Here is a 16,680-nt window from a genome sequence, read left to right as displayed (position 1 = left end):
TCTAAATATTATTAGAAAATTTCTTTCTTGTGGTTTGTCAGATAGTTCGTCTGGCAATTAGAGTGCCCGCTGCAGGACTTGACACTGGGGCACATTCATACAGCATTCCCACTACACAGTTAGTCACACACACAGGCATACATCTACATATGCAAATATTGCAGAATCATGTACAGTGAGAATTTCAACAATATTCAGCCATCCAGCCGTTCAGCCAATTTATACGATAATTTTTTGACGTTTGGCAATTTTGAAATTTCAATACCCAGCTGATTTTAGAGTTTTGTTAAGCTGGGTATAACTATTTTTTGAATTTGTATAAAGTGAATATTACATAATACTTAGAAGTTAACTGAAAATTAAACAAAATTATATTTTTAGATTTATTTCAGTTTTTATTTTATCATTTGCATACCTGCCATAAGAATACAGCTTGAAATATGATAAATATCTTAGGTTCTGCATTTGCTTAAGAGGTCAAAGGGCATTGCGTTGTCTATCATTTAGTTTGTACATATTGTATAGCCTGATTTTCAGTGTTCTTTTCTATGACGCGCGCGATTTTCATTATTCAAACGGCAATCAATCATTTTAACAAATTGACGTGCACAATGACGATGCCTTTTTATAGCGCCATTTTTTGTTCCTTCCTGATTTGGTTGGGCTAAAAACAATGCGGAAGTTGCTCCAGCTTTATGACTACGCGGCAGCTGATTTTGGCAGTTTGTCGGTTGTTTTCTTTTTTTGCTATTTTCCCTTTTAGGGCTAATTTGCTAATTGGAGGCGTCATCGTCATCGAAACCGGCATCGACTTTGTCAAAAGCAACGGCAAGAGCAGTGGCCACATCATCAGTCAACGACGTATTTTGAATTGAGTCGGGCTATTTAACTCAGGCTAAAACCGTTCTCAATGGGCAAGAACCAGGGGCGGTGCCTGTGCCAAACTTGGATGGCTTGTTTTGCTTTTTTAATGTGCTCGATGAGTATTAGTAAATTTGAAGGCAACCTTTTTGGCGTTGCCTTAACAAAACTTTGGTATAATCAAATCAAACTAACCGTTTTATTTTTACTGTCGGAACTGAAACCGTTACCGAAATAAAATCTTTGTCAAGAACCGAATACCGAAACGTTTGTACCGGTTCGGTTGTGGTAAAGTTGCTAGCTCAAAGAGTTGACCAACTTCCAACACTCATAACTTGTTCAAAACTTAACCGATTTTCAAGTGGAATGTCATTTTGATCATGATTTGGCCTATTTATTAAGTCTGCATTTAAATTTGTATCATCTTAAAAATTTGATATTTTTTCGATACTAAGCCATCTATCATCCAATTTTCCATGCATACCCCTTGACATTTTTTCAATAACTTTGATCTCTCATAACTTCATCAAAAATTAACCGATTTTCAAGCGGAATGTCATTTTGATCATGATTTGGCCTCTAAATTAAGTCTGCATTTAAATTTGTATCATCTAAAATATTTGATATTTTTTTGATACTAAGCCATCCATCATCCAATTTTCCATACATACCCCTTGACATTTTTTCAATACCTTTGATCTCTCATAACTTCATCAAAAATTAACCGATTTTCAAGCGGAATGTCATTTTAATCATGATTTCGCCTCTAAATTAAGTCTGCATTTAAATTTGTATCATCTAAAAAATTTGATATTTTTTCGATACTAAGCCATCTATCATCCAATTTTCCATACATACCCCTTGACATTTTTTCAATACCTTTGATCTCTCATAACTTCATCAAAAATTAACCGATTTTCAAGCGGAATGTCATTTTGATCATGATTTAGCCTCTTAATTAAGTCTGCATTTAAATTTGTATCATATAAAAAATTTGATATTTTTTCGATACTAAGCCATCTATCATCCAATTTTCCATACATTTTCCTTGACATTTTTCAATAACTTTGATCTCTCATAACTTCATCAAAAATTAACCGATTTTCAAGCGGAATGTCATTTTGATCATGATTTGGCCTCTTAATTAAGTCTGCATTTAAATTTGTATTATCTAAAAAATTTGATATTTTTTCGATACTAAGCCATCTATCATCCAATTTTCCATACATACCCCTTGACATTTTTTCAATACCTTTGATCACTCATAACTTCATCAAAAATTAACCGATTTTCAAGCGGAATATCATTTTGATCATGATTTGGCCTCTAAATTAAGTCTGCATTTAAATTTGTATCATCTAAAAAATTTGATTTTTTTTCGATACTAAGCCATCTATCATCCAATTTTCCATGCATACCCCTTGACATTTTTTCAATACCTTTGATCTCTCATAACTTCATCAAAAATTAACCGATTTTCAAGCGGAATATCATTTTGATCATGATTTGGCCTCTAAATTAAGTCTGCATTTAAATTTGTATCATCTAAAAAATTTGATTTTTTTTCGATACTAAGCCATCTATCATCCAATTTTCCATGCATACCCTTGACATTTTTTTCAATACCTTTGATCTCTCATAACTTCATCAAAAATTAACCGATTTTCAAGCGGAATATCATTTTGATCATGATTTGGCCTCTAAATTAAGTCTGCATTTAAATTTGTATCATCTAAAAAATTTGATTTTTTTTCGATACTAAGCCATCTATCATCCAATTTTCCATGCATACCCCTTGACATTTTTTCAATAACTTTGATCTCTCATAACTTCATCAAAAATTAACCGATTTTCAAGCGGAATGTCATTTTGATCATGATATGGCCTCTTTATTAAGTCTGCATTTAAATTTGTATCATCTAAAAAATTTGATATTTTTTCGATACTAAGCCATCTATCATCCAATTTTCCATACACACCCCTTGACATTTTTTCAATAACTTTGATCTCTCATAACTTCATCAAAAATTAACCGATTTTCAAGCGGAATGTCATTTTGATCATGATTTGGCCTCTAAATTAAGTCTGCATTTAAATTTGTATCATCTAAAAAATTTGATATTTTTTCGATACTAAGCCATCTATCATCCAATTTTCCATACATACCCCTTGACATTTTTTCAATAACTTTGATCTCTCATAACTTCATCAAAAATTAACCGATTTTTAAGCGGTTTGTCATTTTGATCATGATTTGGCCTCTTTATTAAGTCTGCATTTAAATTTGTATCATCTAAATAATTTGATATTTTTCGATTCTAAGCCATCTATCATCCAATTTTCCATACATACCCCTTGACATTTTTTCAATAACTTTGATCTCTCATAACTTCATCAAAAATTAACCGATTTTCAAGCGGAATGTCATTTTGATCATGATTTGGCCTCTTAATTAAGTCTGCATTTAAATTTGTATCACCTAGAAAATTTGCCATACATGACATATTTTTTCAAAAACTTTGATCTCTCATAACTTTATCGAAACTTAAAGGGTTTTCAAGCGGAATATCATTTTGATCAAGATTTGGTCCCCAAATTGATTCTGCATTTAAATTTGTATCATCTAGATAATTTAGGATACATGAGATTCTGCCTGAAGTATTTCAATTCGCTTATGGATGACTTTTATAAATTTTATTATTATTATAAACCGCAATGTGTCATCTGTTAAACTAATAGGCAAATACAATATCAAATGAATATTAACCATTTTTTGATTTCATGAGCTGGGAAATAGAATTAATTGCAATTTTATGGGTCCAGTGAAAGGTTGTCGTTAAAATAAATAACCACTTGCCAAGATTAATTGAATTTTCAACATGTGTGGTCATATTTTTTAGTGTTTTTATTCAATTTGAAAAAATCAAATTAAAGAATTTAATTATTGTTTGTATATGCATTAATTTGATAAACTAATTGTTTCTTTTTCTTCTCTCTTCTACAACACCAGGGTCTTTTTGCGTGATGTTGTGGAAACAGCAAATTTATTTATTAAAATGATGGAACGCTTCTGCCAGGATGCGGTTGTTGTGCAGGACAAACGACGAGCTGGCGGTGGCAAGCGCGGTGGCAAGAAGCAACATCCAGCGACCAAGTCAAAGCCAACGCAGCCGACGGAGGTGAGTTAAACAAAGTTGAAATTGAAATTTTTAATGCTTATAAATAAATTGCTGCATTAAATGACATCATTTGGGTTGCGGGTGTTGGTCGCTGCTCCGCCATACGCCGCCCGCTGTGTGCGCCATAAAATATTCTCTAAATTGGCAATAAAATTTAAAACAAATAGCCAAAAGCGACAGCGGTTGGGTCAAAAAACAATTGTCGTCTATATTGCCGGCGCAAAAGATTTATAGGTTTGATCGTGAAATTTAATTGACTGAAAATATGGTATAAAATAAAATAAAGTTCGCTGTCGATGTCGCAGTCGTTGGTATCATTTATTTGCTCGTTTCTTTAATTATTTATGTTCTCTTTAGTCTAACTATTTATTATACCTTCAAAGAAACTGACCTATGGGTTTTAAGGGATTTCACTTTTACGGTACTTAGTAAAATATTAGCTACGATTCGATTTCTGGTTAAATTATAAAATTAATAACTTTATTCAACATTTTATTATTATGTATTTATATTCCTAAGATATTTGTGTCTATTATGGCCAAAAAATCTCCCAATTAAGAGCATCTTAATGACTTTTATATATAATTGCTATGTAGACGTATTCAGACGTATCGTAACCTTTGACAATTTTAAACCTTTCGCTTTGTTTTTTGGACACTTGGACGTGTTTGATGCACCACCAAGCGTGATTTCCGGCCTCTGCATTTGCTGCGTATTGCAATTCTGTGGCCGCCATTTTGAACTCAGTAAACGTAGACCGTGTGGTTCAGACGGACATGCTCTCATTTTTTTCTGCAAGCCTTTAGCTGTGCTAATTTTTGACATATTTATTGGCACAGCCGTTGTCACGCCCGCCCTTTGTTGCAATTGTTGACAGCCCCACCCCCTTCCATTTAAAAACACCCATTGAATTCAATTTTAAGCAATTCATTTGGAAGTTCAAGCATTTGGCGTTGGTTAAAATGCCAACAATATTGTATGTGCACTTAAAAAACAAATCGGAAAAACAATTGAAAAAAGTGCTTTTGTCTGTGCGGCTTTTTATAAAAGCTGTTAAAATATTAGCACAAAAAATATACAAAACAATAGCTTTGAATATGTACCTTAAATATAGCATACATATGTGGTTATGGTTTGTTCGAAATTGCTCAACTGAAAGATATCCTGCAAACGTCTCATATATATATTTTTCTCTGTAGCTAAATTAAGAAAAATAACAAATTATAGTTAATTTTATTTCTCGAAGGAATTCCAGGCTTTTTTTATAAATTTTGGGGACCTGACTTCCCGCTTGCTTTTTATTGCAGGGTATCGAAAACAATGATTTTCTGTTCTGTTCTGCGTTCATATTAAAATATGTGGTATTAAACACGAAAATATGCCAATGGCCTCGCTATCGATAGACGCGCAATTAAAATATGCATTGTTAACAAGGCCGATAAGGACAGACATGCAAATATTTTTAGTTAACGTGCGGGATATTAAAGGAAACGTGTAAATTTACAATTATTCGTTGAATTTTATAAAACATAAATGAATATTTTGTTGGCATTTAAATGCGTTTCAAACATTGCATTTATGACTTTTACATTGTGTACACAATTTTTTTGGTCAATGATAAAATTTTAAACGCTAGCAGACAGTTGGGGATTGATTTTAATATGTGATTTTAATTTTCATATTTGCAATGGCGGCATGTTTAAATATCTGTATATTTTATAGATCGAAAGACAACCGTTTTTTTTTGTTAATATATGTTAATTTCCAATTTTAGGAAGAGTTATCGAGCAAGTGGGCCGAAATGGCATCGGAAGTAAGTCTGCTCTTAGCCACAGAGTTGCAATTACCGGAACACGAACAGCCTTTACCATTTGACGCAGCTTCCGAGAAGTCCATCGATGATCAACGGTAAGCAAGCAATTAATTAAATAATAAATTGTGATTTTATTGTTCATATTTTTGACTTACAGTGAAGATTGTATGACGCACATTAATAAATTCCTGCGCAGTGGAAAATTGGAACATGGAATTTCCTTGCTAAGATCCGCCAGGTGAGTTTGCCTTTCAACTGTAGGTAACTGTGGAATGGACTTTGTCGCTGTTGAAAATTTCAAATTGAGCAACAACTTGCAGCAGTAATCCTTTTGAAAATCCTTCTTTTAATAACTTGACATTGACTGTTGCTCGCTGCGGGTCAGGTATTTCTTCTCCCCATTGTGCGCAGCACAGAAAATATATAAAAGCAATTCGCATAATAAATTAACCCAGGTAAAAAGGAAAGCAGAGCACGTTGTAGCATCCGTTGGCTCTGCAGTGTGTTTCTGCTATACCCTGTAACTATTAAAATGTAAGAAAATGAAATTTCCGACCGGTTGAAGTGTATTTACTCTAATTCAGCAAAATTGTCTTATTTCAAAGTATTATCGGTGTTTATGTTTACATAGCTTGTTAGATTTGGCTACAGGGTATCTCATAAGCAAACACTTTGTGCTATTATACGCTTCCATTGTTTTTTCTTTTGTTGTGCATTTTCTTTTTATCTGTTTTAACGTCCTCTGTTTATATTTCATATTTTGCTCAGCGATTTTCTGTCCTCAGCACAGAGACTGTCCTTGGCTGAAAAGCAGCTCGATGCACAGTGCGGTCCTTAAATTAAATAGTTTTTATTTATTGTTAAGGCAACGCACGCCCGCATTCCGGTCAGATGGTCGAGTTGCCAGGTGCTGTGGTAACTACAGATAATGGGAGCGCACGGAGTTCTGTGTCCTTCTGCTGCTGCTGCTCATTATGTGCAAAGGTTCTGCATCGCAATCAACTCTGTCACTGGCTTTAGCTGGACCAGGGCTCTGTTGAAGGCGACTGCGTTTCAATTCAATTGCCATCTCAATTATGTAAAGCTCCATGTTTATTGTTTGTGCTGGAAAATTGCGTGAAAATAATTTACCTTCTTGCGCGTCAACATTTAAACAAGCCAGACGCCCCCAACAGATGTTATTGCTGTCAAAGGCTGCCGCATCTTTCAGACACAGCTATCGAAATGTGGCTTAAATATTTCCAAGTCATTTATTTATCAACATCGTTAAAATTTTCTACCTCAACTGATAATTGCGCTACACCGAGGGAGTTTTGTTAACTCGAAATTCATGTCTCTTGGCTTGCTGAAAATCAATAAAATTCTATTACTCAGTGAATAAAATCGCAGATGTCCCTTAACAATTATTGACAATAGACTTGTAAAATATATTTCTGGATTATTTTGTTTGTGGCTCAGCTGGGTTGTTTTGTACTCACTTCACATGGCGTATACGCAATTTTTACACTATGTAAGTTCATTTAAATTTATGTGCATTTTAATTGTTGCCAACGAAATTGTTGCATTAAAATGTAGAAAGCAGCAGTTGTTTCTGTTGCCATAGCTGTTGCTGCAGTAGCAGCTTAAAAAGGTCTAGACGCTTTTTGTGCTAATAAATTAAAATGCGATATGCATAGAACCCTCTGCACCCAATGCTCCCAACGCTTTCCGCCCACTCGCACTTCATCTGCCTTTTGTCTGCAACTTTTTGCACTCGCCGTCTGGGGAGTTATGCTGTATATGTTTTTTTGTTGCCACTGACTCCTCGGCAAACATTTTTTGGGTAAACAAAAATATTGAAAATAAACTAAAGTTGTACTTACACAAAGCACACGCAAATAATAAATATACATATACTGTGCATATGTGTCTGGCGTGGCATGTAAGTGCCTTCCAGCCATGCCCGAATGCCAAATGAATATATGTGCTGCCGGTCTGCCTAGAATTTTTAAATACTTGCCAAGTCACACTATTATGTTTTTCATTTTATTAACAATATAGAGAGAGAGAGAGAGAGAGAGAGCAAAAACGGCAATGAAGTGGGAAAACTGAAAAACGTTTTGGTTTTTGCTTTCCCGCCAGCGGCTTAATGGCTGCGCCAAGCGCACAGAAATGTCAGCTAGAAAAACTTTTAAGTGAAGTAAATGCGAAAAATGTTTATTCAAACTTCATTTTAGCTGCAACTTTTATTCGCTCCACAGTGCTTCCCCTTTCCTCCACACAATCTCTCTCTACGTATTTCTCTTAACTAAGCTTATTTTAGCCAACGTCTGCTTCCGCTGTCGTAGCTTTTATTTAGAATTGTTGCAATTTTCCCAGTGACTACTTTGCATTTTAAAGCTTTTAAGCTGACTTGTAGATCATGTTTAACCAATTTATCAGGCACTTATTGTCGAACTGAAGAAATCAAAACAATAGCTTTTACTTTAATCAATGGATACAGAAAATATAATGATTTGTGTTAGTTAAAGTATTTGTCATCTTTAACTTGGTAATTTTTTCTTTGCCGAGTGCTTAAAGTCGTGCATAAATAAATAAATAAATAAGTAAATGAAGACCCTTTTCAATTGCGTTATATAAATTAAACACACCTTGTTAAAGCTGTAGAATACACATTTTTAAAGGTCAACCATAGACTGTCCTATTTTTATACCCGTTACTTAAAAAATCAGTAAAAGGGTATATTGTGTTCGTTGGAATGTATGTAACAGGGAGAAGAAGGCATCTCCGACCCTATAAAGTATATATATATTCTTGATCAGTATCAATAGTCATGTCGATATAGCCATGTCCGTCTGTCCGTCTGTCTGTCTGCATGAACAAAAGGATCTCAGAGACTATAAGAGGTAGAGCAACCAAATGTGGCACACAGATTTCTATATACCCCACGCAGATTAAGTTTGTTTAAAATTTAAGCCACACTCCCCTCCGCCCCCGGAAATCGCAAAAAACCACCACACCCACAGTTTTTAAGATAATAAAATTTTTTTGGTAAATAACGTTATCTATTAATATTATCTATAATCTCACTTAACCGCAGCAAGATCAGACAAGTAGAACGGAAGTAATAGCTAACCAAAGTTAATAATAAAGTTATTATTTTAATACAATCACCTAAAAGTATGCAGTAGTTTTTGTTGGGTAGTAATTTCTTTAAAGTACTTTGATATATATATATAAATAAGTAACGGGTATTCTAAGGTCGGGATCTCCGACTAGTTCATTTTGATATGGCGCATATTACATTTTTCTGGTACATAATTAACCAATATTTGGTTCGGTCTTCGGCATCGAAACCACTAATTGCATTATGGGGTCGCTTGGCAAATAGGAAAAGCGTATAAAATATGTTGTGTAACTTTTGAATGAACAAACTGCAGACCAGACCAGACCCGACCAGCATCGGCGGCAGTTGCAACTGTAATTACGAGTATGACATTAGCCTTGGTAACGACTAATGAGAAAACCCCCAGTGGTCCCCAGAATGCCATAACTTGTTCCCCAACGAAACAGGATTGTCATTTACCATGCAAAAATCTAAAACTGTTTTTAACTGTTGCCCCTATTCCTAGGCGAGGTGTGCGCGCGTGTGTGTGTGTGTGTGTGTGTGTGTGTGTAGAATGTGGCATGTCTGTCAATTTATTGGCGCTTGACAGCGAGAAACATAAGTTGCACTATCGCACCACAAACAGAACGCGAACTAAACGCAATGGCCAAAAGCTGCAGCTGCAACACGTTGCATGGCTGTTACTGATATGGCCAGAGACGTAGTATTCAATGCTAAGCAGGTTGCCAGTCTATGTGTGCCTCTCTCTATCTCTCTCTCTCTCTCTCTTTCTCTTTTGCGCTCTCGCTCTGACATACTTTTTTCTATCTGTGTATGAGTTGCATATTAAGCTGCTTTCAAATATTAAATTAACAGCAGCAACGACAACGGCAATGGCGCAAAGCCTGCAACTGGCGCACGCATCACACACACACATACACACACACACACAACACCCTACATGCAACATGAACAGCACGCAAGGATTATTTGTGTGCTGCACCAAAAATGAAACCAGAAATGCAACACGAGGTGGCACAAGGAGTTCCCATTACCAATAAATGGTTTATGTGTGTGTGTGTGTGTTGCCCTGTTTATGTGTGTGTGTGTTTGTATGTGTGTTGCTGTGTTGAGCAACACAAGAAATTTTAACGCAATTTTAAACGCATCAATTTCATTTTGTGAAAGCTAAAAGCTTCGCTTGTTGCATGTGCTGCGTCGGGATTTTGCAGCATGATGTGAAATCTTGTTATTGTTGCCATAACATTGCCATTATTGTTGTTGTTGCTCATGACGTGGCGTTTGTGCTGCAGGTACCAATAAAGACCATGGCTAAAAGTCAACTCCTTTTGCTTATTTTTCAATATTGAGTGCATATAAATTAAAATTTAGAAGCCGTTCAATCAATCTAATTAAGTTTACTTCATATGGCTAGATTGAATTTGATTTTATTTCTGTATTCAGTTACACATAAATAGATACTTCAAATGAGTCTCGAATCTTAAAAATAATTTCTTTTTTCGTAATGCGTATAGATTTATATTATGATTAATAAAAGCTTATATCAGGGAATTACACCGTAACCGGTATCGGAAACGTTAACCGGAATTAACCGTTTCATTTTTAGCAAACGGACTGAAACCGTAACTGAAATTCTTCTTTTTTTACAAGAACCGAAAACCGAAACGCTTGTACCAGTCTGGTTGTGGTAAAATTGCAAGGTCAAAGAGTTCACAAACTTCCAACTGTCATAACTTGAAGAAAACTGACCAGATTTTCAATCGGAATGCCATTTTGATCATGATTCGTTCCATTTTTTTTCATTTAGAGAATTTTATTATTTTTCGACCATCATAGCCATTGTTCAACGTTAATGGTAAGGGTCCCCCCTTTGAAATTGTGAAAGTTCAAAATTTTAAATCTTAAGTTTTTACTTTTAATCAACTCCTTATATTGTAGTTAGTATAATACAACACTTTAAACTTGGTGAGGGCCTTTCATTTTATTTTTAAAAATCATGTCAAAATTTAAAAATATTTTGACTTGTAAAGTTGCTAGTTCAGAGGCTTGAGCAACTTTGAACTGTCATAACTTTGTCAAAACTCTACCGATTTTCAAGCCGAATGTCATTTTGATCATGTTTTGGAATCTAAATGGATTCTGCATTCAAATTTTATCATATTTTAAAATCCTTATTAAACGACACCTTATCATTTTTAAATGTTTCAAAATTGATTTCGAGTAACGTTACGCACCGGTACTGATACCGAAACCGAATGAAGAAAACTGAAATAGAACCTTTTACCGAAATAGTTGTTTCGGAACGTACCGGAACCAAGAGCGTAACCTTTTCTTGGTTTCGGGTTGATTCTTTGGTTATATTATAAATAACAGTGTACAATTTTCTCTTGTATTTCATAACATTAATTTATTATCTCACAGGGAGGTCTGGCCAGAGGATGATGTATTCGGTTCAATTACCGCTGCACCTGAAGATGAATTGTTGCTTTTGCGTGAGATTTTTATGCACAACATTACAACAGGTTAGTGCTGGCTTTATTATTTTTTTTTGGTTAATTATGCTTTATTGCAAAGCATTACGAAAGGTCACCCTGGCCACATTTAACAACTTACGCGGTTTGACCGTTCTTTTAATTAAAAATGAAAATCTGCCACTTGGCATTTGCGTGCCATTTATCTTGCACTGTCTCTTCCCCTTTTTGCCTTAATTTTTCAGCTGTGTTTCAGGCTAATTCTAGCGCTCTATTTTGCATGTCTACTTTATAAATTTACTGGTCGAAAGAAGCCAAATTATAGCGCAACTTTCAGAGCTGTAAATGGTTGTGTGTGTGTGTGTGTGTGTGTGTGTGTGAGTGTCCTTGTTGCACTACGAGTGATGCTGTCTAAGTATATTTTTTTCGCAGGCTCCTTTGGCTTTTTGCCTTCTGGCTGTCCTGCGCTTAACAAATTATCCAACAGAAATTCTTGCGCTTCATTAAAAGTAAAAAATGGCAGCGCAGGACTTCAGGACGACTGGCCAACTTCCTTTTCCCCACTTCCTTTGCCCCTTGCTCTGCTTTGTAATTCAGTAGTCAGAAGCAGCAAAAAGCGAATTGAATTTGCTCTGCCAAATGAAAATATATTAAACGCGTAATTGTTTTCTTTTGTTTTGGTTATGGTATTTATTTTTATTATTTTTTATTTTTTTGTTTTTCGCTTTGGATGCTCTGCCAAGTGCATTGACATGTAAAATTCGTTGTTTGCATTGTCGCTTCATTCGATTGAAAAGTCTAGGCAACATTCACAGTTTACTGTCCATTTCCTTTAGTGCATGGAAACATATATATATATTCCTTGGCTTCCTCTGCAAAACACTAACACGTCAATTCAATTTTCATGCAGCTCACTCACAATGCGCAGCTTATATCCTGCATATCTACGTATACACGTTTATTTTCTATATGTTTATATTCGATATGACTTATCGCTGTCAATGCAGTCAAATATTTTGCAGCTGCACACACCTGCAACGGTTTTGGGAAAAGTTTATGACAAGCCTTTTAAAACATATCCAAGCCTGACAATATTTTTATGAATTACGAGCATACACGCTAAATAAAAAATGTCTATATAAAGAAATATATTACTTATACGGAGATACGGAGATTTAGAGGAATTGAGAACGAAAAAGAACTTGTTGAAGTTTGCTATTTTATTTTTTGTTAAATAAAATATAAATTATGATTTTCATTAAAAAGTATTCGCTTGCTTCTGTTTTGTATGGTAATAAATTTCAATATAGTTATTTCTTCAATATATCTACATATATATTTCAGCTGCAATTGTAGTTTATAGTTGGTTAAAGTCGATTTTGCTTTGCATTGTCGCACAAAAAAAATGCAATATTCCCTCAATTGTTTAGATTGCTGCTGTCTATGCCTTGAAGCGTCTGACGCAATGTCCTGTTCGTCCTTGCGTCCAGATGAAAGAGAACTCGATTTGCTCAAAGCGTTTCAACCCTTTTGTGTCTGTGTCATCATTTTTAGCGTCAAGCTCGTTAAGCCCCCAGACAAAAACCGCGCCTCATTCTAACAGTATCCATGGGATTTGCTGGACAGCTTAACGCCTTCCCCCCCCGTCCCATACAGCCTATGGATTGATGGCCAGTTGACAGTGGTCTGGCTATAACAATGTGCAATATACGTATGCGGTGCAAAAAATAAACCCAGAACTGTTTGACACGGCTCGCAAATACCCTGCGATATAATAATTATTTAAAAAAAATTAAATTGCAAAGAAAAGCTGAAATCTTTGCTGGCAATTTAAACAACTTGTTAATTTAAAGGTTACTTAAAATATGAAAAGGATTTTCATGCTAGTTTTTTGCTGTGCAAAGCCAGAAAATAGATTGTTGAAAGTGCTGTTAAAAAGGCAGCTTTTAAAAAAAAATAAAATAGCACTTGCAGCTAGACATTTGCTATAGGGTATTAATTCGAATATTAAATGTTAATACTAATGCGCTAACATGAAACAGTCCCCAAAGTGGCTTTTGGATCAGTCTGTGTCCAGTTCGTATTTCGTATCTGCGAATTTTATTAATTACCAGCCACCACAAACTGCATGTTGCATGTGGTTTTCGTTTAATTAACGTTTTTTTTTTATTTTTATTTTTGTTCATTTTCATTTTTTTTATGCATTGTGTTGGTCGAAAGACAAGCAACAAAAATTGAATAGACTTTTTAAATAATTTATGGTGCGTGCCTATTGTGTACTGTTTATTGTTTCCATTTCATTTTGCAATTCAATTTTAATTTAATTCAATATTATATATGTGCGTGTGTGTGTGTGTGTGTGTGTGGTTTGTGGGGGAAGGGGAGACAGAGAGACAGAGTTAAATCTTAATCAAGTCGCATTGCTGATTTCGATTTGTGGCGCGCATAATAAATGATGATGCCCCCTTTGCACCCAAGTCAAATCAGCAACGAGACGCGCACAGAAATAACACAAAAATCCACTCATGTGGTAAAACAACAAAAAGTGCAGAGTGTTAACGGGGACAGCAGCAAGTATATATATATATATATTTATATACATATGTAAGTGTATGTGCGCCAAGTTCTTAACTGATTTCCCAGCGTAAACAACTTGGCCTGCTGCTTGTCCTGCCAGCCAGTGTTTTCCACGTTCCCTTTCTCTTTGTTGCTCTCTCTCGTTCGCATAAAAATACAAAGTTTATGTTATGAACACAAATAAAAAGAAAAGCACACAACAAAGCTCAACAAGAACAACAGCAAGAAGTGTTGGAAAAAAAAACGAATAAAATACAATAAAATGAAATAAAATATCCACAAAACAGAGTCACACGACACACACAGTACATTTGCAACTTGACATGGCCACAACTTCCACTGCTACAGCTGCCAGAGTAAGGAGGATGCGCCAAAGCTAAAGCCAAAGCCACTTAGACTTGTGTGTGTGTGTGTGTGTGTGGAGCAGACATGGTCCGAGTACGGGTCCAGCTCCAGCCAAGAATACTTACTCAATTAGGTGACACGAGCTGGCGCTGGCTTGTCACTGATTTGCCTTTCGTTTGGCTTATCCCATTGCAGTTTTATTACTCCCCTTTGTCTATATGTAGTCCACACTTGCCCTTTAATAGCTGCAATTTGTTTATGATGATTGGGTTAGCTCAGTTCTGGGTATACTGTTGTCATTAGCTCAACTTGTGCTATTCTAATCAATGCGGTAATTATTTAACTGAACATGACTAGCTGTGAATATGTCAGTTATGTCATACTAATTTGTTGATCATGCTAATTGGTTCTCTTCTCTTGTCGTTATTAAACAGCACTTGTTATTTTTAGCAAAATATATGCTTGCTTTAAACTTGTAGCGTAGAAATACTTGGAAATGAAATCTCAAGACTTACCTTAACGATTGAGCAAACACAAACACCTTTCTCTAGAGATGCGGCCCGGCCACAGCTGGCGGTAGCGACATTCACAATAAAATGTTATAGAAACATGTGAAATTTAAAGTTTAAATTGAAAAACAAAACTTGCTGCGTTTGGGAACCCGATGTCGTCTTTCGTGGCTGGGCGATGTTTAAATAAAATTTGTCAAACTGTACTCTGGGTGGGGCCATGGGGGATGAGGGAGTGTGGTGTGGGAGGAGTCGATTTCTACCTCTAGTAAACATAAAACGATGCACACTTTGGGGACGCAACAACGCAATCGCAACTGGGCGACAATAAAAAGCAAGCAGAGCATAAGGCATGGGGCAAAAGTCATAACGAGTGCAAAACCATGAAATGAAATCGTTACCACCCCCCAAAACCGCCTCTTGGCCACCCAAATGCCTGGTTTTTTTTTTTTTACTCTCTCTGCACGCAAATGTAGCAAAAATGCCGTATACATTATGCGATTTTTTCTTCCTTTTCCTGTTTTCTGCTCTTCACATTTGACATTTGCTTTTATGCATGCACATATATACAAATAAATATATATATATATATCTATATATGTGTATGTATTTTTTTGTGTGAGTGTCACACATGGTTGCTCTTGCAACCATCCGCTCTGTCCCCATGCATTTGAGTTGCAGAGAAATTAAGCAATGTGTCCCAATGGAGCACTACATTGCGTATACGTAATGTGGCCGCGCTTTTGGCGGCGCTGCTGGCGCTGCATTAAATATGAATGCAATTTAAAGTTGAGTGTGTGTGTGTGTGTGTGCTTTTTGCACATCAGAATCAGCTCAGGCCCAAACAGCCACAAAAATTGTTTGCATATTTATATAAAAAACACAACAACAACAACAAAATTCGTAAGTTGACTTGCGCTCTTCCATTTTTTTTTTTTTTGCCTCCAACTTGTCTGATGCTAATGGAACGCCATTTGCCTGCACTGCAACGCAGCTTCAAAATCAATTAGACAAAGTTTTTGAGTGTGTGAGTGTTTTAAATTTTAAATTTCCTTTTAAAAAGCTGCGAAAGTTAATTGAATAAAAAATTTAACATTTCAATTGTTTCTCAGGCATAACCCCCTAGGCAACTTTATTTAATTGCCAATTTCAATTCTCTGCCTCCTTTTTTTTTTAAAATTAGTTAATGATTAAATTACCTTTCTGTTAGGTAGCGAAATTCTGAAGTTTTTCCGCAGAAATTATCTTTAGAGCTGTATTAAAATTGCTCGTTTTATCGATATTTTAATATTGTACATATCTAATGTTAACCAAAACTTTATTTGCTACCACTAATGAAACTTTATTTAAGCCCGTTTAGATTGTGGAAAAAAAACAAAGATATAACAATAAGGTAATATTAAGATAACAATAAAAAGATTGAAATGTCAACACGTGGCTGTCGTATGCTTAACTGTAACAAATTTCTTTATGGTTTACTTGCATTATCATATATATATTTTTTCTGTCATTAACCTTTTTTTGGCGACAGTTGGTCACATTTGGAACGACATTTGTTGGCCTCCATCGGCTCGTAATCGAATGGGAATTTTAATGTTATTGGATGCCACGTTCATCTTGTTGCAATATTGAATATTTCATCACACACACAAATACACAAATTACTTTATACACATGTGTGTGTTGGTGTGCCCTCAATTTGGCGATTTCTGTTCTTTCAGTGGACAAAAAAAAAGAAGAAAAACATAAAGGCTGCGAGAAAGGGCAACGGAAAAAAAATGCCAATTGACTTTCATTTTGTCGGCAATTTTCGCAGCAG

At 35.4% G+C, this 16,680-nt stretch overlaps 1 protein-coding gene across 1 annotated transcript in view; it reads left to right on the top strand.

Moving 5' to 3' along the window:
* Positions 1 to 16,680, top strand: part of LOC117790110 (protein timeless homolog) — a 73,342-nt gene that overhangs the window by 18,857 nt on the left and 37,805 nt on the right. The window contains exons 8-11 of the mRNA XM_034629394.1: positions 3,872 to 4,040; positions 5,815 to 5,948; positions 6,011 to 6,091; positions 11,381 to 11,481. Coding sequence (XP_034485285.1) covers positions 3,872 to 4,040; positions 5,815 to 5,948; positions 6,011 to 6,091; positions 11,381 to 11,481 — 485 coding nt within the window. The remainder of the gene's footprint in view (positions 1 to 3,871; positions 4,041 to 5,814; positions 5,949 to 6,010; positions 6,092 to 11,380; positions 11,482 to 16,680) is intronic.

The sequence above is a fragment of the Drosophila innubila genome, assembly GCF_004354385.1.
Source record: "Drosophila innubila isolate TH190305 chromosome 3R unlocalized genomic scaffold, UK_Dinn_1.0 2_E_3R, whole genome shotgun sequence".
Classification (NCBI taxonomy): Eukaryota; Metazoa; Arthropoda; class Insecta; order Diptera; family Drosophilidae; genus Drosophila; species Drosophila innubila.
The sequence above is the reverse complement of the archived record's forward strand: the minus strand, read 5'-3'. Positions and strand labels throughout refer to the sequence as shown.